This window comes from Hyaena hyaena, unplaced genomic scaffold (assembly GCF_003009895.1).
Source record: "Hyaena hyaena isolate Hyena2069 unplaced genomic scaffold, ASM300989v1 scaffold_895, whole genome shotgun sequence".
Lineage (NCBI taxonomy): Eukaryota > Metazoa > Chordata > Mammalia > Carnivora > Hyaenidae > Hyaena > Hyaena hyaena.
The window spans coordinates 146,448-172,303 of NW_024081529.1; the positions used below are offsets into that span (position 1 = coordinate 146,448).

At 41.5% G+C, this 25,856-nt stretch overlaps 1 protein-coding gene across 1 annotated transcript in view; it reads right to left on the reverse strand.

Annotated features, from left to right (window-relative positions):
- Nucleotides 1-25,856, reverse strand: part of TOX (thymocyte selection associated high mobility group box) — a 308,073-nt gene that overhangs the window by 109,128 nt on the left and 173,089 nt on the right. Inside the window, exon 3 of the mRNA XM_039220529.1 lies at nt 18,385-18,627. Within this exon, the coding sequence (XP_039076460.1) occupies nt 18,385-18,627 (243 nt within the window). The remainder of the gene's footprint in view (nt 1-18,384; nt 18,628-25,856) is intronic.

Genomic DNA, 25,856 nt, shown 5'->3' on the forward strand with positions numbered 1-25,856 from the left:
ATGTAAAATATATTTTAATCCTGATAAGTTAGCATATTTACACAGTTAGAGTGTATATGGTATATTAGTAAGTATGTGTGTGTGTGTCTGTATATACATACGTGTATACATACCAACCTCTTCTACCTGCTTCTATGGAAACCCTGTTATAGTAAGATGGAAGTCTTCAACTTCTATAGGATTTCTTTAACTGGAAATATACGCATTCATTCAACAACTACCAAGTTAACACTTGCTGTGACATCTCTTCTAGATGCTCAGGATATGAAAGCTATTAGGCGAGATCTCTACCTCTCATATATGGTAAGAGGGTGTGGGAGGCAAATAATCAACAAGTTGAATAAACTAGCTAATTCAGAGAGTAAAATGCTACTATTTATTCATTTCTTACCATGTGCGCTTTAACTCAGTTGATAAAACCTGGCAATGTGATGAGGAATGGGGGGCGGGCAGTGCCACTTTCGACCAAAGTTTCAGGGAAGTGACATTTAAGCTGAGAACTCAATGTGAAGACCTGAAGGAAGGCTGTTCCTGGCGATGTGAAGGTCACTGGGTGTGTGGTGGGTAACGGAAAACCAAGGTGACTTAGCCCAGTTGGGGTCGGAATAGTATGAAACAAGGTCAGCTATCACACAAGGGCCTTGAATATCATGTTAAGACATATGAAATTCATTTTCTCTCTTATCCTGGGAGCAGTGGGGAGTCACTGAAAGGTGGCCAATCTAATGGATGCTACAAAGACGACACTGACCCTACGGTGTGTGCACAATGTCTTATGGAGAGTGTAAGAATCAGGAGAGGAGGCCAGCCCACAGACCATTACCATCATCCAAATAGAAGACAGCACTGTGGACCATGGCATGAATGGTGAAGAGAGAAACTATGTGGGTAGAATTGGAATATATTTTGGGGCCAATTAAGTCAAGACTTGCTCATAATGGATGTTTGGAGTGAATGGAAAAGATGAACCAAGTAGGAATTCCCAGGTTTTGGGGTTGAGCATCTGGAGGGGATGGTGATTCAATTCACATGAATACATAGACTCAGTGAAACTCCCCGGCTCCAGAAACAACCTCCCCACGACTCCCTCATCAAGAATAAATCATTTCTTGAGATCCTGTTCAAACACTACCTCTATAGTTTTCCCTGGTTCCTCAGGTCATTTTATAACTCTGTTATACTAAGTATCATGCTTTGAAACATTGCGGGACTTTTTGAGAACATACTTCATTCATCTGCTTTACTAGAAGCTTGAGGGCAGAAGCTATATCCATCTAACTGTTACATCCTTACCTGTAACATGCAGAGTGTCTTACATACAGTTCTGGGAACCTAAGTTCCAGGTTTGTTGGCTCAGTCCTAGCTTTAGGCCTGATCATTGTTAGTTATTGACTGCTTTACTTTCAAAACTGTTGGTTTGAATGATAAATTATATGGCAATCCTACATATAGGAGATGCCTGATACTGCCTAATCATTCTAAGACTCAAGGCCTATTTATAGGAATGAAACACAAGGAGGAAAACTTGGGGTTCAGTTCTGATTCTATGAAGCTCTGAGGTAAGGATCATCCGATAAAGAATATAACCAAAGGGCAAAGACACTGCGTACTGAAGAAATTTGAGTTTTGTCTACAAATAGGAAGTGGGATGCAGAATGACAGGCTCAGATATTTGAAGACCTTTGTGCCTCCACCATCTTGCTATTTTAGGAAACTATGCACTTTGAGTATTGTTATTCGGTGACTTTTCCACTGACATATGAGGTTACAAAAGATGTAAGAAGGAGGGATTTCCAAATTATACAGTATGTGCTAAAGCTGTTCTCACCTCTGTATTTTTATACAACGCATTATCAGGGAGGGTTTGAGAGGAAACTCCCTGGTAACTTTCAACAGGATTACTGTCTTCAACACTCCTTCAACATTCTCAAGGCGAAGGACCCATAACCAGGTTGGCTCCTTGCCAAATATTTGTTTGCTCTCTCGTGGACACACCCCCGATCGCTTTCACATCTCGTCTATTTTATGCTTGACTTGCGCCTTCTTCAACTTGGACCAAGAGCTCGTTGGGCAAGCTTCTTTCTTCCCAGGCAGAGTGTAGCCCCCATCTTCATGGAGGTGCTTATCCAATAAACAGTAGTAAGGAGAATCCACTATTTTATGCATCATAAAGTTGTCATTGAGGTGCCTGAGGAAGCCCCTTTGTGATCCACAGTTCAGAGAAATGTGCACGTGTCTTCCAACTGATATTTGATATTTCCTCATGAGTAATATATTGTTCTCAACATTTTGATAGATTGCCCAGGGAGATTTAATTCCTCATTTCTTCTTTGTCTCACCTCCGCAGGAAGCTGTGTGTTGTAGTCATTTCTTTTCTGTGTACTACGCTTGTGCTTTTCGGAATAGTTTCAAATTTTTCCATTTCGTGTCACAGGATTAGTACAGAATAACGAGAGAACACGTGAGGCAGTGGAGCCCTCCTCCCCTCCTTGCTGTAGAGCTAGGGACTGGCAAGAAGCATCCTTCAGAGTCCACTTGTGGGGACGCCTCATTCATGGTCACCGCCATGTCCGTCATTCCACCATGCCACCCGTTCACGCCAAACTTTCAATGGCAGCTCAGACGAGAACATGATTCACCCACGCTTTACACTGAGAAATTGTGTTTTTAAGCCTCAGAAAATTAGAATTTATTTTTTATTAACTGAAAACGCCAACCGTTCAAAGGAATACTGATAAGATGCAAGTTTTATCAGTTACATGCAGTATAAAAATTTCACTGTTTTATAAAAACCTCACATGAGAATAAGGAGATTCCAACGTTAAGGTGCATCCAAGAGAAAGAGGCATTTATCACCTGTTTATAGGTTACTGTCCATGAGAACTTATAATTGCCTACTTATACTGTCTCTGTTAGTCCTACAAGAAGAAACAGAATACACTAACCAGTACCTCTATCTCACAAAGGGGGAAAGAGCTAAAGTAGCCTGTGCCGGGTCCCGCCACTAAGGAGTGCTCATCTTTGAAATCGCGGCACGATAATGGGAGCTTTGGACCCAATGAGGTCATGTTTGCCGTCAAGCAGCCCAGATTTCAATATTTTTTCCACTGCACCAATAAAATACAGCAGCATTTTGACTGTATTATTACTGAATTACCTTGTGCTCTGAAAAGCAGTATTTTGTTGTGCTGTGTTTAAGGGTATAGACATAGCATACACCCTAACCACCTGGGGTTGAGGTGCCATTTTCCTGGGTGCTGACTGTTCCAAATAGGCAAAGTTGATGTGCTCCTTCCCCATTGCTGGGAAGACTGGTTGTACCCTGCATAAAGGCACCTGGGTCCATTAACTACCCTAGTAGTTGGATCCATTCTAGCTGTAGATCCATCCTAGATCCAACCCTGTATGGGAGACCCAAAGCAGGCAGTTGAATTCAGTAAGATTACACATCACTATGAAAATCTCACTGAGTGCTGACATGTTGAAACATTACAGTTACTCGTCTGAGATAACTAAGCATGGGGAGTGATATGCATGCAGAGTGACTTTCCAGCCAGTTTCTGGCCCCATGAGGATCTCCAAAACACTGCTCTCAGAGCCTGGGACATGCTGTGGACGGGTGAGGAGGTCATTGATGGGGAGGGCTTTGAAATTCACACTATGGCTCCATCTTCCTTCCTGGACTAGTGCTGTGGCCTGCACCGTGGGCCCATCGGAGACGGCCCTCAGCTCATGGGGGGATGCGAGCCCACTGCTCCCCTGGGACTCAGCCTGTCAAGATGCTTTTGTAACTCTGGCGACATTAATTTATGCTTATCGGACAGGAATGAAGAAAACTTGGTTGAAGCTGATTCACAATTCACTCGTTCTCTGGCTTTTATCAATTCTCTGCCGCGCAGCATATTCAAATTTTTATGAAAAGACAAGTTGATACGAACACATCAGAAAAAAATAGGAGGAATTTAATAACGAGAAGGACACATCTCTAGCTAATTTCAGACCTGCTATCTTTGGCGGGCTGCCCAGACTTCTTCCTCCTCTTATTTATAAAATAATTTAAATATCTTCGTACTTTTAAAAGTAAATTTTGTATACTAATGATGGAGAAGAAAGAATATCTTGAGGCAGGCTGATAATAAGTTTGTAGCAAATGGCAGGTAATTCCACTCCTGGCCATAAGCTGCTTGAATTCTGGTCCAGTAGCATGGCCAGTGGTTACCTGAGGAGGTAACACCATTTTCCTGGCAGAAGAACTTAAACTTTAAATGACTGCACTTTTGTCAAATAGCTAACATTTTTCATTAGCTGAAATTCTAATTTATTCAACATGCTGACCAGAGAATGTACTTAGATTGTTAGGTGCTAGAAGTGTTCATCTTGTATCGCACTTAATCCCCATGAGCACATGGGAATGTAAATATTATTGGGTCATCTCATTTTTTTCTTTTACGGTGGAGAAATCTCAGAGTCGGAGAGGTCAAGTGATTTGTCAAAGTCACCCAGCCAGAATGCCAAGGCCTTCATTTTTTCACTGGACTATGTGATCTCCCTTTTCCTCTACTCACACTCTCTACTATGTCAACAGCGTAAAAATAAAGTGGGTTTATTTTTACTTAATTTTAATGTTTATTTTTAGAAAGAGTGTGAGTGTGCACATGTGTGAGCGGGGGAGGGGTAGAGAGAGAGGGAGAGAGAGAATCCCAAGCAGGCTCCATGCCCAAGACTGAGTCCAATATGGGACTCAAACCCATGAACCGTGAGATCATGACCTGAGCCAAAATCAAGAGTCAGATGTTCAATGGAGTGAGCCACCCAGGTGCCCTAAAGTGAGTTTATTTTGTTAAAAAGAGAGAGAGAGAGAAGAATTGCTCATGTTATCTAGGCTGGTCAGGCCAGTGTTGAGAGTAGTGGCTCCTCAGGGTTTATGAGAACATTCCTCAGGTGTAGGAGGGCCCAGAGGACAAAGGTGCAATGAAAACTTTCAGTGCGAAGTTACTGAGCCCCACATGCAAGGCATAGCCCCTAACTCACCAGCAATGCAGGGGTTACAATCCCCCAGCCCGCCTGCCTCTTTACCTCCCCCCTGCCCACCTGTGTGACCCGTCTCGGTGAAGTAAGGATTATACCACCCCTTCCCGGTGTGATCGTGGGGATTAGGAGGAAGCTGTAAAACACCGTGCCTGGAAACTGGCATTAACAGGGGCTCAGTAAGTTGTGGCATGCCAGTTCTTAGAAGGTCGCGTGGAACACGGACATGTCCCGTGGAACCTCAGAAGCGGAAACACAGACGACGTAATGAAAACCCAGACAACCAGCGATGGGACTTCAGGGAAGGTAGATGATGAAACGAAGCTGACATGAGGCACACGGTCCGCCTGGTGTAGCTCAAGTGCTCCAGATGCACAGACCCATTCGAATGTTCCCACTTGACGACAATGAAACACAGAGAGGTGAAGTCACTCGCCCAGAGTCCGGGCAGCCTGCGAGGGCCCAGGCAGGGTCAAGTCCAGGCCTCCGCACTCCGTAACCAGCCAGTGTACCAAGTACTGAACACCGCTTCTCAAGACCCCTATCCCGTCAGTCGGTTTCTGCAGGTGACCCCCGGTGCCACACTCCCTGAACCACGTAAGGAAGGTACTGCCGTCGAGAACTTGATCTTAAACACGGTCTCAGATCTTCCACGTGTGTCGTACACACAACCCTCATCTTCCCAAGTGAACTGCCAGCTCATGGATTCTAACAGTCACTGCACAGAACACCTACGGATCTGAGGCACAATGAAGACACCCCAAATGAGCATGATGAGCGGGTGAAATGCCACAGCACAGCACAGCTTCGGAAAATGCAGTGTCTGCTGTTTGCTGGGAAACGCAGGCTTGCCTCATGTGCTGCACTAATTACAGATGAGGCTGCTTTGGGGAAAGCAGGAACAACCCATAAACAAGGCAATATCCCAGGTAACCGTACTGTTATTTTTAAAAATTTTTTTAAATGTTTATTTGTGAGGGAGAGAGAGACAGAGTGTGAGCAGGGGAGGGGCAGAGAGAGAGGGAGACACAGAATCTGAAACAGGCTCCAGGCTCTGAGCTGTCAGCACAGAGCCTGATGTGGGGCTCGAACCCACGAGCAGGGAGCTCATGACCTGAGCCGAAGCCGACTGCCTAACCAACTAAGCCAATGTGCATCTGCCTGGGGGAGGGGGTGGCCTTTGCAGGCCACTGATCCCTTAACAGTGGGTACCACTCCCAGATGCCCTGGCATAACGAACATGTGAACGTATTTATGCAGAAAGACAGAGAGAGACGTAAATACAGACACAAATAGCAAATAGCGTACTTTTACTCGGTAGCTGAATAATGGTCACATGGTTGGGCCGGACTCTTTTCCTGTTACTTGTACAGGCGCCATGAGATATGTGTAATCTCACGATGGGAAGAGAATGTTTTAACATGTTAAGGGTTCTGTTTATCTTTGGGTAGTCTTAATAATATAATGTTTCCAGCAATAATATTTACGAATATACTCTCTCAAGAACCAAAGAGGGACGTATTTTTAATCCAGCGCATTTTCAGGTTTGGTCGTGTCTCCATCGGGGAAGCCATTAGTTATGTCTGCTGACTAGCAGAGAGTGCGGTTAAAGATGCATACGAAAACATGAAAAATTTTAATAGTGTGATATGTTTTTGGGGCTGAGTAATTTTTTTATGAAAGACAATCAAGATTTTTATTTTAAAAAACAGAGCTCCTTCAATCTTAAAGAGTAATGCTTCACAAATGCCACACATTTTGAGAACGTATCATGCCCATGAAAAATAGAACTGCTACCTTGAATTACAAAAAGGAGTTTAATCCGCCCTCTGTTAAATGGTACTTAGATTTCCCTGGGGGAATTTGTCCATTCCATTAAATTCAGAAATGTTCCACTATTAATTTTGTTATTACATATTAATCAGAATGCTAAATATATTTATTAGGTGAAGGGAAAAAGATCTGTCCTCTGGGTGATTATGGCATTTGCGATATTTTAAATGGCCCAAAAAGAGGAAAGTTGAATCTAATATTTTAATGACTGTACCAAATGGTCAAAGATCCCGTAGCACCTCGTACCTTTTCACCAAGGGTGTATGTGTTCCTTCTGGCAAAATACATAAATGGCTAATACAAAAAGACAAATATTATGTTCCTATAGGCAATGACTATTCACACTAAAGAACTGGGAACTTTCAAACTGGAAAAAAAAAACTGAAATGGAAAAAACCCAAAACTGCTCTTAAAATGTTCCCGTAATGTGCTAGATAAGAATAGTTAATGAATAATGAAGGAAGTGGTGTCTTGAAATGAGACTAGTTCATTGTTCTCCTGAAAAGCATTTTAGACTAATTCTCCTACGACTCCATGACTAAATGGGTTTATAATGCAACATTTTAATGTTAATAATGTAGTCGCACAAATCAAGCAAATGGCAAGCCAAAGACTGAATCCATTTGGAATAATAATTAAAAAAAACCCTCACTGGCCATATAAGCCAATCTTTTTTTTTTTTTTAATTTTTTAAATATTTTATTTATTTCTGAGAGAGAGAGACAGCGTGAGCAGGGGAGGGCAAAGAGAGGGGGAGACACAGAATCCACGCAGGCTCCAGGCTCTGAGCTGTCAGCACAGAGCCCGACGCGGGGCTTGAACCCACGAACCGTGAGATCATGACCTGAGCTGAAGTCAGGACACTCAACTGACTGAGCCACCCAGGCATCCCAAAGCCAATCTTTAATAGACATTAATTCTCCACATGGCTCCTTCTGCCTCTAAGATTTGGGGGGACTGGGCAGAAATAGGTTTTTTTAGAAGTCTTACAATTTTACTGATAATGTTTCTCCATAAAAACAGCTCTACTCAGAAAATAAAAGTATTCATTTACAAAGGAAGATCAACCAAGACGCTGTAATTAATTGTCAAGTATATCAATTTAATAGTGGTACAGGTTAGGAATAATTAGCAGTGAATTGACTCATGTATTAAGACTACAAGATTAGATGTAAATTTCAAGCTCAAATTCATTTAGCTATATTGTAAGTATGATAGCAGGCTAGACATGTTTAGACCCCATGACATGTGACATTACACTTTTTTAAAAGGCGAGTCTTTGTATCATTTTAGATGATAAACAATGGCTTAGAAGTGTCAGTATAAAAAGGCAATAAAGGGGGCACCTGAGTGCCTCAGAGGAAGACAGAGACAGAGCATGAGAAGGGTAAGGACAGAGGGAGGGAGACACAGAATCCGAAGCAGTTCCAACCTCTGAGCTGTCAGCACGGAGCCTGATGTAGGGTTCGAACTCACAAACTGTGAGATCATTAGCTGAGCCGAAGTTGGTGCTTACCCAACTGAGCCACCCAGCTGCCCCAACATTAAAAAAGATTTTTTTTTAAAGCAATAATGACCTTGCACTTGTCTGGGGAAAACACTGAAGGCTCCAGTGGGGACAAATGAGCTCATTCATTTGATCAGAAATAGTTACCAAGGTCTTAGTAAGTGCGTTGCACGACTTATATTGTTATCAACAATTTCCACATGAAGGAATGAAACCAAATAAGCTCTCGAGGTATCTAGGTCCTCTTATCTGTAAACAGCTGGCCAGGTGGAATGAGAGGGTACATGAAATCTTCCCTTCCGTGGGGGAGGGCATGTCCTGAGCGTTCATGGCCAATGGCAAGGGAAGGGAACAGAGTACAGGGACATGGGGGAAGCACTCAGTTTAGGGCCTGATTTCTAGCAAGCACTTGATATATGAAGTGTTATCATTTACTACTAGTTAGGGTACCGGGCTGACGATGGAACATTCTCGGGGGCCCAAAATGAGGAGGAGACTCCAACAAGGAGCATGGCCTTGGAGAAAGGGGTGGAGGAGGGCCATAAACAGGAAAGACACACTGAGACGGAGCCCTCCGCTACGTGATTCCTACAAACAGGCCTGGCTTGCTGTTCATCCTTCCTGCGCCCACCTCGGTTTCCTCCAGGTTCTGGGCTGCTTTTCCCAAACGCCCCTTCCACACTTTAGGGAACATTTTATTAACAATTTAAGAAGGTGTCGCTAGTGGCTGAAACCTCACGCCAGGGTCCAGGAGCCTTCCTCCTGGTTCTACGTAGAATCTGTTTGTCTGGGGACAATTAAGAGTGCTTACCTATATTTTTCTTCCTACTTGTTTGTTGAGGATTATTTAAATCTTGGATACCCAGCCAGAAAAAACAGATGACTTGATGACCATCAGCATCATGGCCTTTCCGGATGTTTGCCTTTAGGATGTGAAATGAGTTACACAGAAACAAGATGGGAATTGCTGGCTAGACACCAACCTAGCAGGGACCATGTCCCGGGACTGATCGATGGGCCCAAAATTAAATATGGCAGCAATCAGTGATGCTATTAAAGAGCCTATCATAGGGGTGCCTGGGTGGCTCAGTCGGTTGAGCACCCAACTTCAGCTCAGGTCATGATCTTGCCGTCTGTGAGTTCAAGTCTTGCATCAGGCTCTATGCTGACAGCTCAGAGACTGGAGCCTGCTTCGGATTCTGTCTCTCCCTCTCTCTCTGCTCTCCCCTGCTCATGCTCTGTTTCTCAAAAACAAATGTTAAAAAAAAAAAAAAAGAGCCTATCATAAAGCGTCCATGTGGGGCAGAAAATTATTAGAAAAATTCAAAAATTAATCTGTAATCTCAGGCCCTGTCTGGAGCACTGCCTCTCATTGTGGTCAATATTCCCTAAGATCACAAATTTAAAAAAAAAAAAAGGAAGCTAATTTGATTTTAAAGCTGAAAAATATGACCTTTGAGGACGGGTTACAGGAATCAGGGTAGTCTGGGCCAGGTATAACACGACTTAATAAATGTCAACTGCTTGAAATCAACTGTTCTCTGAGCATCCAGAAGTCTGAGGCACACAAAGTAGTCTAAAATTGTAGTAAGAGATTTTCGTTTAACTTTAATAAGGAACTTCCTGGAAGGAATCTAAATCTCTTACTGCGATTTAACTTAATGTTACAAGGTTAATTAAACACAAACAGGCTACCAAGGAAAATTCTGGAATCTTGGCCCTTCAATAGAAAACCACATATCTTAAATGGCTTAGGTTTACTCCTGTCTGGAATTAAAGAGGCTGGATTGAATAACTCTCAGAGTTTGTATATTATATAACCGGGTTTATAGCTTTTTAACGTCTTCTGTGCATGGGTGTGGCACACATCCATACGAACTCAAGGGTTGAAGAAAAAGTACAACATGCCCTATATACAAAGTCAATCTTGAGTTTTCTTATTTGGCATAAGAAAGGAAAAGTGTTATTTTTAAATTGGCTCCTTTCCTGGACGCTATTAAGTAGAACTCCAGTTTGGAATAATATTTTATTATAGCCCTAAAAGATGGTCCCAAATCATTAACATACTGAATCCATTGAACTACTTATCAATACCTCATTCAAAGTAGTCTGTTCTGAGCAAAGAAAGGGCTAAGCCTCAAACAATACTTATTTTTGTCCTTATTAGGAATCTGACATTAAAAAAAAAAAAAAAACCCAGACCACACACTTTTATTATATATGGTCAAAAATAAGAACAAAAGCAGCCATGTCTTCACAGCGTTAAAGTGGTTTAATACATCGCTCTCATGTGCTGCAATACTCAAAAAAGAATAATCTGTGGAAAAAAACCCAAGCCGGGCTGTGATTGCCAAACATCTCATGAATTGGGGCATGATGCTAAATAATTATTCTTCATCTTTTTTTCTTCTGTCAAAGCGGGCAAAATTATTTATTTTTATTGCCTTTTTTTCCTGTTGTTGTTTTTTAAAGAAACAAACCATGTGACATCCATTCCATTTTAAGCTAATGCTTCTATTATTTCATATCTAAATGGGGCTGACATCATCAGCTCCTTGGCGTCCTGAAAGATATTTAGCTCTGGCCCACTGTTACATACTTGATGCATTACGTGAAACAAAATATCTCAAGATTTTGGAAATATTTATTTTAAAAACAACCATCAAATTGTCTGTAATCACATTTTCTGCTTGGCTTTGAATGCTGCATTATTCAATATGCCAGTGGACCCTTTCCATAAGGCGACATATTAGAAATTCATGCTGCTTTAATACATATGACTTCCTTGATGTACAGCACTTCCTATAGACCCAGAGGAATACCTCTGCTTCAGTTTTGTGTGTCCTGCACAGCACCTTCTGAAAGCACGGTTGTCAAAACAGTTGTACGGTGGCCTCTGAATGCAAAGTGCGGCATGACTGAACGCTGAAACTGACAATAAATCCGAGTATATACATTATGCTTGCTTTTGTTGCCTGGAAAAATAAGGCATTGGGGAAATCACCACCCCCTCCCCCCGATTTCATTGCCGTTAACATCTTTTTCCATTTTAAACTCCAGAACTGGAAGTCTGAAGCATTCAGAGAAATTGAAATCTCCTTTGTTGCTTTTTTCATTGTAAATTTTCTATAATGTGTCATTAGGAACCACACGTGCAGAAAGCTCAGGTCTAAATGAATCCTTTCTGGGAGGCCATTCTGAAACTTTGCACGGTTTTTTCTTTGTATGAAAGAGCTTCTGTTGACTGCACAAAGAACAAGCAATCGCCACATATAGGCCAGGCGGCGAGCCTTGGATGACTTTATACAAGGTTGTATTTTCCCTTCCACCAATCCATGATTAAACCCAGCAACGAATGTGCCAGAGTGGAGAGAAAAAGACGAGGCTCTTGATTTCAGTTTGCAGGAATCAAAGGATTTTTCTTGAACCATGAATACTTAGTACAGATATTTTCTTCTACCTTTCTCCCCAGATAGTTCTGTAGTTTCTCTGTAACAACCGGAAAACACCGTCCGGCCTCACAAAAGCACCATCACTTTCTCCTTAATGGCAGAACAACATTTTCCACTCAAAGAAATGTTCTGTTCAATTGACTCAAATATCTTCAGAACCAATTAGGCTCTGGGAGGGACAGGTAAAACACTGAGGAATGAGAAAGCCAAAGTGATGGTAGGGAAAATGCCTGAGTGACTAAAGTAAAAAGCTGAGTGAGTCATGCCTCTGGGTCACAGTTGTGAGGCCAATAGAGTATGAATCATAAGAACGCGCTAGCCCTGGAGAGGGTCTCAGCGATTAGCATTTCTGTGGTTTTCCATCTTCTTGGGGGGAAGAATCCTTTGTTCAAGGGGACTTTTACAGGAAATCTCAACAAATGTGACACCACTATGGCTGATTCCTGCCTTTCCCTGGCTCCAGTGAGCTGCATTTGGACCCTCTGGTCAGGCGCCACCCCCTGGTTCAGATGGGGTACAGTAAATTGCTTAAAGCGCTTAATGTGCTTACCCAAGGCGGTCTCTGGCCTTCCAGACTCTCGTTCCAGTGCTCTTCTAACTAGATTCCACTCTCTGAGAAGCGCAGGCTAATCAATTACCCATTAGCAAAATAACTCAAGGGAATTGTGAGAAAACATGGAACTCTTGCATATTGGGTCATGAATAGCTGTTTAACTTGGTCCTGGAGAATCCGAACAAATTGGCATTTGTTTGACACAATATACTACTAGAACCCTCCCTGGTGTTATAGGCTGGGCTTAGAAAACAGGGACTTGAAGAAAATGGAATCTTTTTTGAAGTGCCAGAAATCTGAATTCTTGTGAGAGTCCCAATTGACTACCAACAGATACAATGGCACCAGCAAGAACATACGAAAAGGAAGTGCTGGGAAACGTGGGAAGGAACAAATTTCACCCGACAGATGTTTCAGCCTCTCTATAGATTTATGTTAAACTGCAGAAAGCAATCTATATCTTCTACCTCGGTGACCTTTTGATCAGAAAGGGATTCCCCTGAATTATTCTAGTACCTACTGTGTGACAGGCACTCCTTCCAGATACTTCCTTAATGTTCACGTTATAGGACTAAATGTCTTATGATGCCCATTTTATAGATAAGAAAACTGAGGCACAGAAAGATTATGTAAGTTGCTCAATGTCACACAGCTGGTAAGTGGCAGTGCTTGGATTTGAACTGAGGTAGTCTGGCCCAAAGGTGTTGGTTTAAACGATATGGTATGCAAGGACACTCCGTAGACAGTCAAGCCTTCTTCGGTTAGTAGCAAGCTTCATGTTGTCTCCTCTCCCCCCTCCCTCCACCCGAACAGATGTGAAGATTCAGGATTGAAGTATAAATAACTCTTTGGGAAAAATCATCTCTTTTATGCATTTCAACTCTCCCAAAGGCATCACACAGGCCTGCTTTTCCCATTTTATTTAACAAACTTATATAATGCTTCCTATGTGCTAATGGCTGGCCTAAGCAATTCTTTTTTTTTTTTTTTTTTTAATTTTTTTTAAATGTTTTATTTCTAGGAGAGAGAGAGACAGCGTGAGCAGGGGAGGGTCAGAGAGAGAGGGAGTCACAGACTCTGAAACAGGCTCCAGGCTCCGAGCTGGCAGTCAGCACAGAGCCCAACATGGGGCTCGAACCCACGAACCGCGAGATCATGACCTAAGCGAAAGTCAGACGCTTAACCGACTAAGCCACCCAGGCGCCCCTGGCCTAAGCAATTCTTAAATATTCATTTAATGCCATGAGGTAAGGACTATTTTTATCCTTGTTTTTTTTTAAAAAGTTTATTTATTTATTTTGAGAGAGAGAGAGAGATATCCCAAGCAGGAGAGGGCAGAGAGAAGAGACAGAATCCCAAGGAGCCTCTGTGTCACCAGTGCAGGCCTGATGCGGGGCTTGAACTCACAAACTGCGAGATCATGGCCTGAACCTAGAGCAAGAGTTGGATGCTTAACCAACTGAGCCACTCAGGCTCCTTGTTTTTCAGACAAGGAAGCTGGCTTGAGCCACTGAGCAAGTCACTTAACCACTATAAACCTCCATTTTCCAATTGTGAAACTGGGATAATAATATTCAGACATCAATTTCTAATTATAGACCCATTTTTTTATGTCTAATATATTAGATATCTGTAGGAAGTGCTCAAAATCAGTGAAATTGTATCACTTATGTTACCACTGGGGATGAGAACAAGCAGACACTAGAAAATTTATCTTTAAAATGAAATCTCAAGAAGATTATTGTATTATATATAACAATTGATATGAAAAATAACGTGACATAATAATACATATATATTAAACATTCAATCTCTATAATGTATATAACACTTCAATGAGAACTAAAATATTTCTACCCCTTGGAGTCATCCAAATTCTAAAATTCTGTCACGTGAAGACACTAACACCAAGGTGTGAGCACCACACTAACAGCAAAAGCTCAGCTTTTATAACATTGTAAAGCTTTCGGAAAATGCAATTGGATATAGTTGATCCTATACATAAATCTGCCTGGGGTGGCCTATACTCATAGGACTTTAAGATTCACAACAAGTTTATTATTTAGAATCTACAAGTATTAGCTTTTATTACTGAAGGTGACCTTGACAGAAGGCCTTGGAAAGAGCACTGTAATTTCTAGGTGAGCAGCTTTTCCATCTGGATTTCTATAGTCATTACTGCCTTGTCAATATGAGCATTGATGACGTAAGTTGTGTGCTGTTCATAAATATATTTCAACGACTGGCAAACTGACCAGTAGTTCGGTTGTTAACTTTTGAGATCACATTAGGCATGAGCAAGGTGTTAGGGAAGAGTTTTAGTTTTTGTGTTTTTTTTGTTTTACAAAGAAACGTGAAGAAACTATTCTATAGTCCTAGCGTTCCTTTCAAAGAAAATAACCTCTGAGTGCTTTTTAAACATAAAATATGGCTATATGGATCCAGGCTTGTTCATCTTCAGATCCATTTGTATTTGGGAATGATGTGGGAACAGCTTCGTGGCCCGTCTTTCTGCTCTCACTGTCACCACCCTCTATATCTCCTCAACACCTCTTGCCTGAGTTACGACAAGAGGCTCCACGGACTTTCCGCAACTCATTTCTGACCACCGCTATCCATCCAGGAAGATGCCAGAAGGATTTTCCCATGACACTGCTTTCCTGATGCTTTTACCTTGAGTGAAAGCAGCCAATGGTTTTTTTGAATCCATCATATGAAGCCCATGGTCCTTTGTCTGGTCAAACCTTCCAACTTCAAATATCCAGCCTGCTTTCCAAATGCTCTCCAATATGCCCCTTCTTGCCTCTCTATTTATCCAACTGAAAACCATCTTTCAAGCCCTGGCTTCAGTGTTTTTCACTAAGTTTTATAGACTACCCAAACCAGATTACCGTAACGTCTTCCGACTAGGAATTCCTACCGGGTTCACGGCCAGCAAAAGTGAGTTTTGCACGTCTCTTGGTCTCTAATTGCTTCATCGATATTTATGTTTTCTCTGTAATGTAAGCTCCTGAAGGACAATGACCATGTCATTTCAATCATTTGAGTACTTTGAAACATTTAGATCACGGGAAGCATTTCAAATGTACATGCTGACGATTGGCATTCTAGACACAGGTTAGCTCAAAATAAGTATTGAAGAGGCTCCTTGTTTCTCAAAGGAATGAGTAGACTTCTATAAAGTTGGCCCTTCCAACTTTATTAGATTTCTTCTGCAACTATCTAGTATATCAAACTCTGGCTCCTGGACTCCAGCCAGAGATCCACGTCTTGAAACATGATTCGTACAGCAAATTTAATTTCCAAATCTACTTTCTCCAAGACCACGTTGGCTTAAAAATGGGTTTAATATAGATTTAATGTTAGAATCAACATTAACTAGACCTAAGCTATCCAAGACAGTAGCCACTAGGAACATGTGGCTGCCTTAAATGTAAAATAATTCAAATATAATAAAATAAAAGTTAGATCTTCAGTCACTTCAGCCACATTTAAAGTCCTTAATAGCCAATGAATACTGCTCTCGGACAGCATGGATGACAGAAAAGCCATCACCACAGAAAGTTCTACTGGACAGTGCTAAAGCCCATCCAAAGCCTCACCAAGACTTGCATTATTTGTTGGAGCAGCATAAAATGGTAAGGTCAGTACCGGGAGTAGGCAAAGTGGATGTCCACCTCAGAATGTGGGTTGAGAGGTATCGGGAAGGCCCACCGTCCTACGAAAGATCTTACTAGATGCAGCTTGCCAAGAACCAGAATGGCAAGTTAGAGCCTTATCCCCTTAGGTTAGGCGAACAGGGCCCCTCTGCTTTTTACAGTGCTAAAGGTTCCTAAGGAAATGCCACGTTGAAGGGAAAATACCTAAAGTCCTGTTTTTGACATTGTGTTGGGTGGGGAAAGCATAAAGAAATTTGTTTGAGGAGAGGTTCCTGATAGAGTGAGACAAAAGCACAGGGGAGGAAGGGCCTGGAAAGTGGTGTATTTCATGCTGTGATCAGGTCCAGTTCTGAGCACGCCATTTAAGGAGGGCGTGACAGCCATTATGGCAGCTCTGGAGAAATCCTTGACATGTATACAATGAGAATATATGCTCGTACGTATGTACGTATGTACAACGTATGTATGCACATATATATCGAAGAAGCATCTCTTAATCAGTGAATGGTCTATTGAGGGGGTGCTAGGAATGCTAAGAAGGCAAACAGTGTAAAGGAAAAAGGGTTTCGAGGCTTAAATTACATAACTGAACATCTCATTATCCCTTCTATGGCCCCACTTCAATCACACTGAGAAAGCTCTGAGGACTGACTTGTACTGTACACACTATATGTATTCCTCTTCTCCCTCTCTCTTTTTAAAAAATTCTTTTAATGTTTATTTATTGAGAGACAGAGCATGAGCATGGGGGGGAGGTGGCACAGACACAGAATCTGAAGCAGTCTCCAAGCTATCAGCACAGAGCCCAACATGAGGTTTGAACTCACAATCCGTGAGATCCTGACCTGAGCTGAAGTCAGACACTTAATGGACTGAGCCACCCAGGCGCCCCTCTTCTTCTCCTTCTGAAAGAATAGGTGGTTGTCTAGGAAAGCGTCGCCTGGATGCCTGACTGACTCATGACGTGGGTCTGAAGGCCTAGCCCCAGAGAGGAATAGACATGAGACTTCTCAAGGTGACCACTTTGAAGGACGCTATTCAGATCTACAAATGTAGCAAGTTTGTTTAAAAAACACTTTATCTTTTCTCAAGCCATAGTTAACACGCACACTCTTAGGACAAACCTATAAGAGTACAAGATAATCTAGAAAGTGGAGGGCAGCAGTTTTCTGCCTCTATTAGGGCTGTGAACGAGTTCTCCTCTCTTGGCCACTGCGCTAGCTGCCAGTTCTTAGGAGAATCTAGACACGATCATGGCATTAGGCTCTGGGCTTCATTCTTCGAAAAATACTGCATGGTTTCTTTCGACTCTTCCCCCACCCCCACTGCCCGCCAACCCCTGCCCTTCACATTCATGATTAACAGGAAAACCTTGTAGAACCACTCAAGTTAGAGATATATCCCCAAATGATTTAGATAAGTGATCATGAGAATGGCGCCTATCAGAAACAATATAATATGAGCAAATTCATCAATTTATTCATTGTGAACATGACAGCACTGTTCAGTGACTTACCCAAGTGACAATCGAGTTGCTTGTGCTGTTAAGTGATTGAACAACGGAAACCAAAGAGCGCTAATTAAAAGTCAATGTTAACCTCAGGGAGAGGCTGATGACATGGTAAAGAGCTCTGTCCTTGGCCATGTACTACTGAAGATATTTTTCACTACCGAGATATAGACCGAGAAATTAAGGGTTAAGATGACATAAAAATCAGAAGGGATGGTTTGATGGTAAGTTAGTGTTTCTCAAACATGGGATGCCTGTTAAAAATACAGATCCTTGGACTTCCGGGTAGAGGCCGGACATGGATTTTTTGCTAGTTTTCTAGGGGATACACATTCCTACTAACTTTGAGAAGTATAGAACTTTTGAAGACTCATAGGGACAAAGCGTCCAATAGATTGAAACACTTTAGTGGAGATAAATTTTTAATCACTAGAATTGTACCTCCAAAATAAAAAAGGAAAATTGTTTTCTTGCTTCCCATAAAATGAAATCCAGTTTAAAAGCAGTCCCTGTTCAGAAGATGCAAGGTTCTGACTTGCGGTGAGAAGTCTATCAACTTTATGACTGAGCATTCAGTGTCAAACAGTATTTAGAACTTTGGGTTATAAATGTAAGTGATCAAACATATAATTCATTGATTTTTTTTCCCCCCTGAATTAAGGACCGTATGGAGAACATTCTCCATAGCTAAAAACACATGCTTAGTTTCAGAGCCCTGTGTTACTCCAGTTTAAAGCTTTGCATTAAAGTCGACCTTACCTTCGCCATATCCCTCACTCCCCACCCTTACCCCACCCTCCCTGGCCCTGGCCCCCACAACAAATTGGTAAGCGGATTCTTACCACAGAAATGGAGTTAGTAAGCAGTGCGCCATCCTGTCCCAGCAAATTGGAGACGGTGATTTCAGGTAGGTCCATGTTTTGCGGATGGAATGGTAGCAGGCCATTATGGTTCATCGGGTGACACAGAGAGTGGTAGCCGGTTTCGACCTCATTCACGTGCACCAGCGAGTGGTCAGGGAGGGAGGGAGGGGTGATTGGCGGAATGTTGAAGTCTTCACTTTCCAGGCTTGGACCAGGGTAAGACTGAAAAGACAAATGACATTGTGGCAAATTATCATTCCCTTCTTCTCCATCACCGGGAACAAATACCCATGACCCTTTCAGACGATATTACAAGCAGCATTCTGGATTTGGCAAAGACATTGCAAACACGCAGATTATCCTGCTGTAATTTCACTATTATTCATGGAAAAAAATTGCCTCAAAGGCATATCCGCTTCTTGTATAAAAAGTACTTCCATCAGGCAGTTTTATTTTTCCAAGAAACTGAACTCAAACAGATTTCAAAGTTCCCATTAAACTTCTCCAAGAGTTTTAATCTAACTGAATACCGTTTTCATGGGAATTGTAGGGAAGGCAGGCAATTTATAAAATTAATGTGCACTCAAACATGTTTCATAGGACTTCCCGCTGCTCAGATCATGAGATGTCATAAAATGAATTCCAGAAGTTCTGGGAAAATCGCTTTAGAGCTTTGAAAAGCTGCATGTTTACAACTGGCAAAAGAAAAAATAATTAGCAAAGAAGGAACTTAAACATGTCTCGTAAGTGTGGTTGCATAGAAAGTTTGATACGGAGGAAAAAAGCCTTTAAAAGCTATTTTTATCACGAAGATTATACCATCAAAATAAAGTGAAGATTGTTCTCTTGATTTCTGATGACTCCCATTTCTTTGATTTTCCTCTAAAAGCTAATAACTAATATTACAGCCCTTTAGATTCAGTTCAGCTAATGTGAGAGAGAAAAATCACACTAACATTGTTATAATACGAATTTAGGAATATAATACAAATAAGGAGTGAAATAAAATGTAGGAATACGAATAATTCAATCAGTAAACAAATAACATATGTAGGGCTTTTCCTTTTGGAAAGCAGCTTGAGAGAGAGGACACTCCTGTTTAAAACAGAATGTGGCAGCCATTGAAAATATGAGGGGAGACCGGATAGTAAAATATTGTTTCCAATTAATATCAAGGCAAAGTGGTATCTAGCAGTCCTTTATGGAGCAGGTGTTATGATGAGGAGGAAATGATCTGGGTCTGGTTCATTCTTGCAAGCCTATCTTTCAAACTAAGCATGTCTTCATAGTGTTTGAGTGCACGGGTAACAGGCCTTGCTTTTCTGACAGCACAGGGCCTGCTGAAGTGTGCAAGATTTGAAATGAGCAGGCCGAGGGTAGGAGCCAAAGAAAGTAATGTAAGGTATTCATCGGGTATTCAGCCAATAAGCTTCATGCTCCTGCGTCCAAGCGCCTGGGGTTATTTTTTCCAGATGGCGTCTATTTGTCTAACAGAAAGAAAATCTTCAAGTTGCACTTGCTAAATGTTGTACAAGTTTTACTATATTTGTTTAGGTGCCGTCAGAAGGCAGGATGAAACGGAGCGCTACTGGGGACATCTGGAATTCAGACCTGGTCACGTAGAGGCACGTGTAGGTTAGACACCAGACACAGATGAAGGCAAGACTGGATTCATCTTTGCAGATCAGTCTCCTTAGATATCTGAAGCTCTGCTAAAAAATCACCAGCTCTGAGAGTTCAAACGTCCGTTACCAACTCTCCCTGACTATAGTCTAGATCTCTTGCCTGAAAAACACGTTAGTGCTCCGTGTCAAAATTGTACATTTGCTTAAATTCTTATTTGCGTGATGTAGTTTAGACCTTGAGCCAATAGATCTAAACCATTAGTTCCTGGTACGAGCACTGATTTAAGAAGCAGCATCAAAGATTCGAGGTGGGGAGGTGAGAGAGAGGGGAAGCACTTTTGTTAATGCTGGTCTTGTAAAAAGCACTGTGCTGAGTGCTTTGACTCTGTTGTATTCACTTAATCTTTAACGACAGTCCTGAGTGTAGCTACACTCAGTGTTCCTGAAGAGAAAACTGAGGCTCAGAATTTAAGTAACTTTGACTCAGTTGGTAACCAGTGGGGTCAGAATACACGAGGGATCGATATACGCTGTGACATTATAAGCAGTTTAATGGCTACTATTTTATTAGGTTGAATGACACCAAGTGGCCAACACCCAGTGGTTTTTGATCCACAAAATTCCATAATTTAAGAACTAACTTTAGCTTCAGTATCAGGTTGTTTCTTATCCCAAATTCCATTCCAGTGCCAATCTCACGATTTTTTACTATATTTTACCATTTCTCACTATACTTACGCTATATGAACATAAGATATCATAATTTGTCTTTGTGTCAGCACTTCAAAGGCTGACCTTGTTGACACTTATCTTTTAAGAATTAAGTGGTGTCTGTTTGGAACTTTACTAAATAACATACAGGTACTGCCAGGGATAAAGGGAAAAGATGTTTTTAATTTTATAAATGCTATTACATCTCTGAAAGGACTCAGGGATATTCTATCCATGGTATACCATAACTTTACATGCGAGCTTTTCTCCAGTAGTTAAATCTTAATTTGTGGTGTTTTAAAGGAAGGTTTAATTGGTATCACTTTACATTCAGTGATAATGATTGTACTGCAATTTAACAAAGCTAGATGGTATATGTTCATGTAATTACACATTAATGTTATTTAATCCGGGCACTTATATACCAAAACCACAGATTTCACAACCTAAATGGTAACGGGTAGTTAACGTGGATCAGGAATTTTAACAACACAAGGTTACTTGATAGTTTCCGCTCTTTACATCAGAAGTCACCATATGGTTATTTGCCAGGGGCTTATTACAGTGTAATTGATGCCACAGAAAAGTATCATAATTGTCTAAATGTCAAAATGTCACAAAACTTACAAAAACCTCAAGGCCAGGTTAATTACTAATTATTTTGTAAATGCGGAAATGAATTAGCTAATTCCTCAATGCTGATTTCTACGAAATGACGTCTTTATTTTAATTTTTAAAACCTTAATAGGCATAAGTTTGACTTAACAATAGGAAGCTATGTATTAGAGAAAGTCGCAGTGTTTTGGAGGAATGGATTACAATCGAAAATGGTTCCGTATGTTCCGTATTCCCCAAGAGGCTGGCTGGTTAGAATCAGTATTCAGTGTTTGCTGAACAAATTAGCAAATGACCCACTGGATGCATGCATGCATGTATGAATGAATAAAGGCTTAGGTGACTTTTTAAAGGCAAGAAGTTTGAGAATATATCACTTTTATTCCAAGGGCATGGATAAATACCCTGTGTTCCCAAGACTTTGCACTGGTCAGCTAACAACATGGTAGGTAACGTTAATCTCTCAGCATGTCAGGAAGCCAAAAATATCCTGCTACAGATGTGAAGGCTTGAGTAGCCCGAGAAAGGCTGGGGCAATGCAGTTTGGCCTGTTGATCTGTCCTGAAATGGCTTGTGCTTATCATTCAATAGAGACACAGGGGTCCCAGAGGGTCACCCTTGTAAGGGTGAGTCTGGGGCTCGTGGATTCTCAGAAATCTAGACCTTCCTGCAGGTAGAACATCAGCTAAGGACCCCGCGGAAACCTCAGCTTCACATCAGGACCCCTTGAGAACGGCAGGTCTGATGTTCTTGCCTGGCTAGCAGCAGGGGCCTAACTGTACAAGTGAGCACAGAGCGGATGAGAAGGTACTCTGAGCAAAGAACAGGGACACTGTGATGAGAGCTGGGGCTAGGTAGTCACTGGAGGCTTCTGTTAAGTCTGTCCTTGGGTGATCAGTGGTCCTACCACACTGGTCTACTGACTTAAGGTCCTTTTATGACTTGGCCTTATTTTCTTCCTTCAAGTCTCAGAAAGGCCAAGAGATTCAAGTATTTTTCATTCTCCAGTTGTCTTGGGGCCAAGAATCCCTTCTAAGGCCCTTGCCTATCCCATGACATACAGGACTATGTTCTGTTTTTTGTTTTGTTTTGTTTTCTAAGCCTGAATTAGAGACCATGAAAGAGTCAATCCCGTGTCCTCCGAGGATCTATGGGCTTGATTCCAGAGTAGAATTCTGGAGAATTCTACGTATGGACTTGCTCGGTGGTTTCATATTCCTTATCAGTCTTCATAGGGCCTCACACTCCTTCTAGTCTAGAGATGAGAATCTTATCAGCAGACTGAGTCCTACAGCTTGCCTTCTCCCCTGGGAATGATAAAAGTCAACGGGAATCATCTATACATACGGAGAAAAATTATCTAGGGATAGTGGCATGAAATTCAAGCCAATACTTTTATCTTGGATCTTCACCAGGTGAATGAAAGGTCAATTGGAAACAAGCATGCAAAATGATTTGCTCTAAATAATAGCCAGTCTGTATGATCTAAATGATTCAAAGAACTCTAAGTTCTACTATTGCTACTTAACCTGACTCTCCCTGATCTGAAGCTACTCACTGATCCTAGGCACAGGAGAGTCTCATCATACGGCTGGTGCTGGGATGTGACCTAGGACAGCTCTACTGTAGTGCCAGAGGCTCTGTGCACCCCTTGTGACCCGGGAACAGAAGTCAAGAGTCATGGAATGTGGCCTGGGGTGGGCTGTACTATCACAAGGCTTGGCCAAGTCCATAATACATATGAACTTTTCAAGGCCACCAAGGGACGGTTGGAAACATTAAGGTAGTAATTTCAAAATATTATCATCCTCAAGAGAGTATTTCCATAGTTCTAAATAGTAAATTCATTTTCTTAAAACCGCACCATTGGTATTTGTACAGTTAGCTTCTAAGATGCTACAGTCTTCTGCGAAGAGAAGGGGATAGATACTGGGATCGGTAGAGAGTATGCATAAGGATTCCTTCAGGGACTGATAAGAACAACCAAGAGTGTGCTGGAAGGAATCAAGCCTCTGGAGTCCAGAGGACAGGAATTGTATCTAGGTTCTCTGAAGCATTTATTAGTGTGTGTTCTGGGGCAAATTTCTTATTCCTTGTGAGCCTGTTTTAAAACCTGCTTCATGGGGTTCTTTCGAGCATTGAAAGCAAACACATAAGGTAACTTAAAAACCTAATAATCTATGTCGGCCACATAGAATGTTCTTGATAAATGGCAGCTTTAGCATAGCTATGGCTATTATTAAATGGGTTTATACATGCCATGGAATGGGTCATGTCCAAGAAAACAAACAACTGCAGACAGTGTAGGAGAGGGTTTAGACATCATTATAAAGAAATTTCAGTATATCTGCCATTGAACAGAACTCATATTGAAACAAAGTATAGCCCCATCCATACCTAATGCATTCACTTCATTGCTCCTCATAAATACCTAAGATAAAGTTAGGCCTTTATTTTAATGGAAGGAAAGTGCATTTTTGAAATGAAGGAATAAAATAATAGTGGGAAACAGTGAGCAGGTGAAGGCTGTGGAAGAGCTCCGAGGGTAATGACTTAACCGTGCAGAGGGCTACGGGTCTCCTTTTCCGGGAAGTGCGCAAGGCAGACCCGAAGCCCAGGCTGATGGCTGCCTGACAGGTCCGCTCCTATTGACCCAGGGAAAAGGCCAACGACCTTGCGAGCCACAGTTTCAGTGTGTACATTTGCAACAAAAGCTATACTTCCTCACAGACTGGCTTGCTTGTGTTATAGAAAGGCTGTCTTCACTGGGAGATTCTTGGCAAGGAGGTCAAACTGCTAGATTGTTTTTGAGACTTGAATCAAGAGACTGGGTCATAGCAAAGTAACAGAGGGTCCTTCCAATCCCTTTTGATTTGATCTGTTGGGATGCCTTTCAGGCCATTTGGCTAAAGCCATTCTCCTCGCCCTTGTTGAGCCCTCCCAGTATCCCCATTTTAGTGAAAAGGGAAAGGAAATGTCTCACCTGCCTTCTGGAAGATCCCATCCCCCATGTCTGTTTAATTACATACTCGCATTCCTTTTTAATCATATTGCTTAACATATTCCGTGACCTGGGTATCCTGTTTACATTATTTTCTCCTTCTGCAATCCACATTTCCTTTCGCTACAGCCTGTTCTTATTTTTTATTCGTATCCCACACAATTGCATCTGGAAGTGGGATGTTAATTAGGGTTTTTCTCTTGACTACAGAGAATTCATGTTTTCATACCATCTAGAGAGAGTGTTCCTATGTGCAGACCAGGAACAAATAATGGGAACTCTCTTCCGGACGTTGCCTTTTCTTCTCTTTTTAAAATCGAGTTTTGCCACCAGAGGGGCCTTGTTTTTGCGGGTCGCTGTCCACATATTGCAATCATTATACAGAGCACTCAATCTTTGGTGACAAGAAGTCCCATAACTCAGAAGAATTCAAAAGATATCATCTTGTACATATCTTTAAATTATGTGATGGCTTCATGCAATCATGGATACACTAAAAATATGGCTATGGTTATAACACTGTAAAATATGTTTCTCATATAGATCTTTATTTGAAAGAAAAATAAATAGCACTGCCATCGCATATATCCAGAATGCCTTAATTTTTAATCTGTAACGTAATTCCTGAAGTTTCAGGATGGCAAAGTACGGACGTTTAAATGCGTTTCATCCTTTATTGAAAATTCTTGTCGCCCTGGTTCAAATAACTAAATGGAAAGGAAAGGAAACTAAAGAGTTTCTTAGAAAAATGATTTTCTTAAAAAAAGAAACATGATAAACTTCCTGTGTCTGTTTTCAGAAGTTAAGACATTGCATGTAATGGTGATTTCTCTCGAAAGAGATTAAACAGCATCACCGTGATCTCCAATTTCTTTAGAGGAGACTTTCAGAAGTCGGTATTTTTCAGATTCTTTTGTCCCTGCAGGAACAAGGGTTGATAGCTGGAGACTATAATGTATTACTGTGGAAAGCTTCGGTCTGTTACATAAATCATCTTAACACTCAGCAAGAATTGTCCAACAGTGCCATTGATGTGCTCAAACCAATGATCCTGCAAACAATTTCTTTGTCTTTCCTCACATGTTAGACAATAGCAATAAATCATCTTCATTTAAAAACACACAATGTACTAATTTTTTCAAGCAACAGTTATCCAAATGGAATTGTTTTTGGTAAAAAAGTACAACATTTATTTTACTGGTGCTCACTCGTTTTTTGTAACCTGTGCTAAGCAAAAGGCCACAAGCCCCTCCCTTGTCACGGAGCATTTATTGTGTCCCTACTATGTGTAAGGCGTCCTCTGGAGTGGGATCTGAGATACAGAGAACGATGAGTGAAGAAGGTGAATCAGAAAATATTTAAAACCTTACACGCCCAGTAAAGAGCGTGGTGGAAGCGTCAAGTGTAAATGGAAGTGGAATTACTTGAAGCGGGGATGATGAAGAGATTGTGACAAGCAGGATGACCCCGATAACAGGGCCTGGATATCAGATACTTGG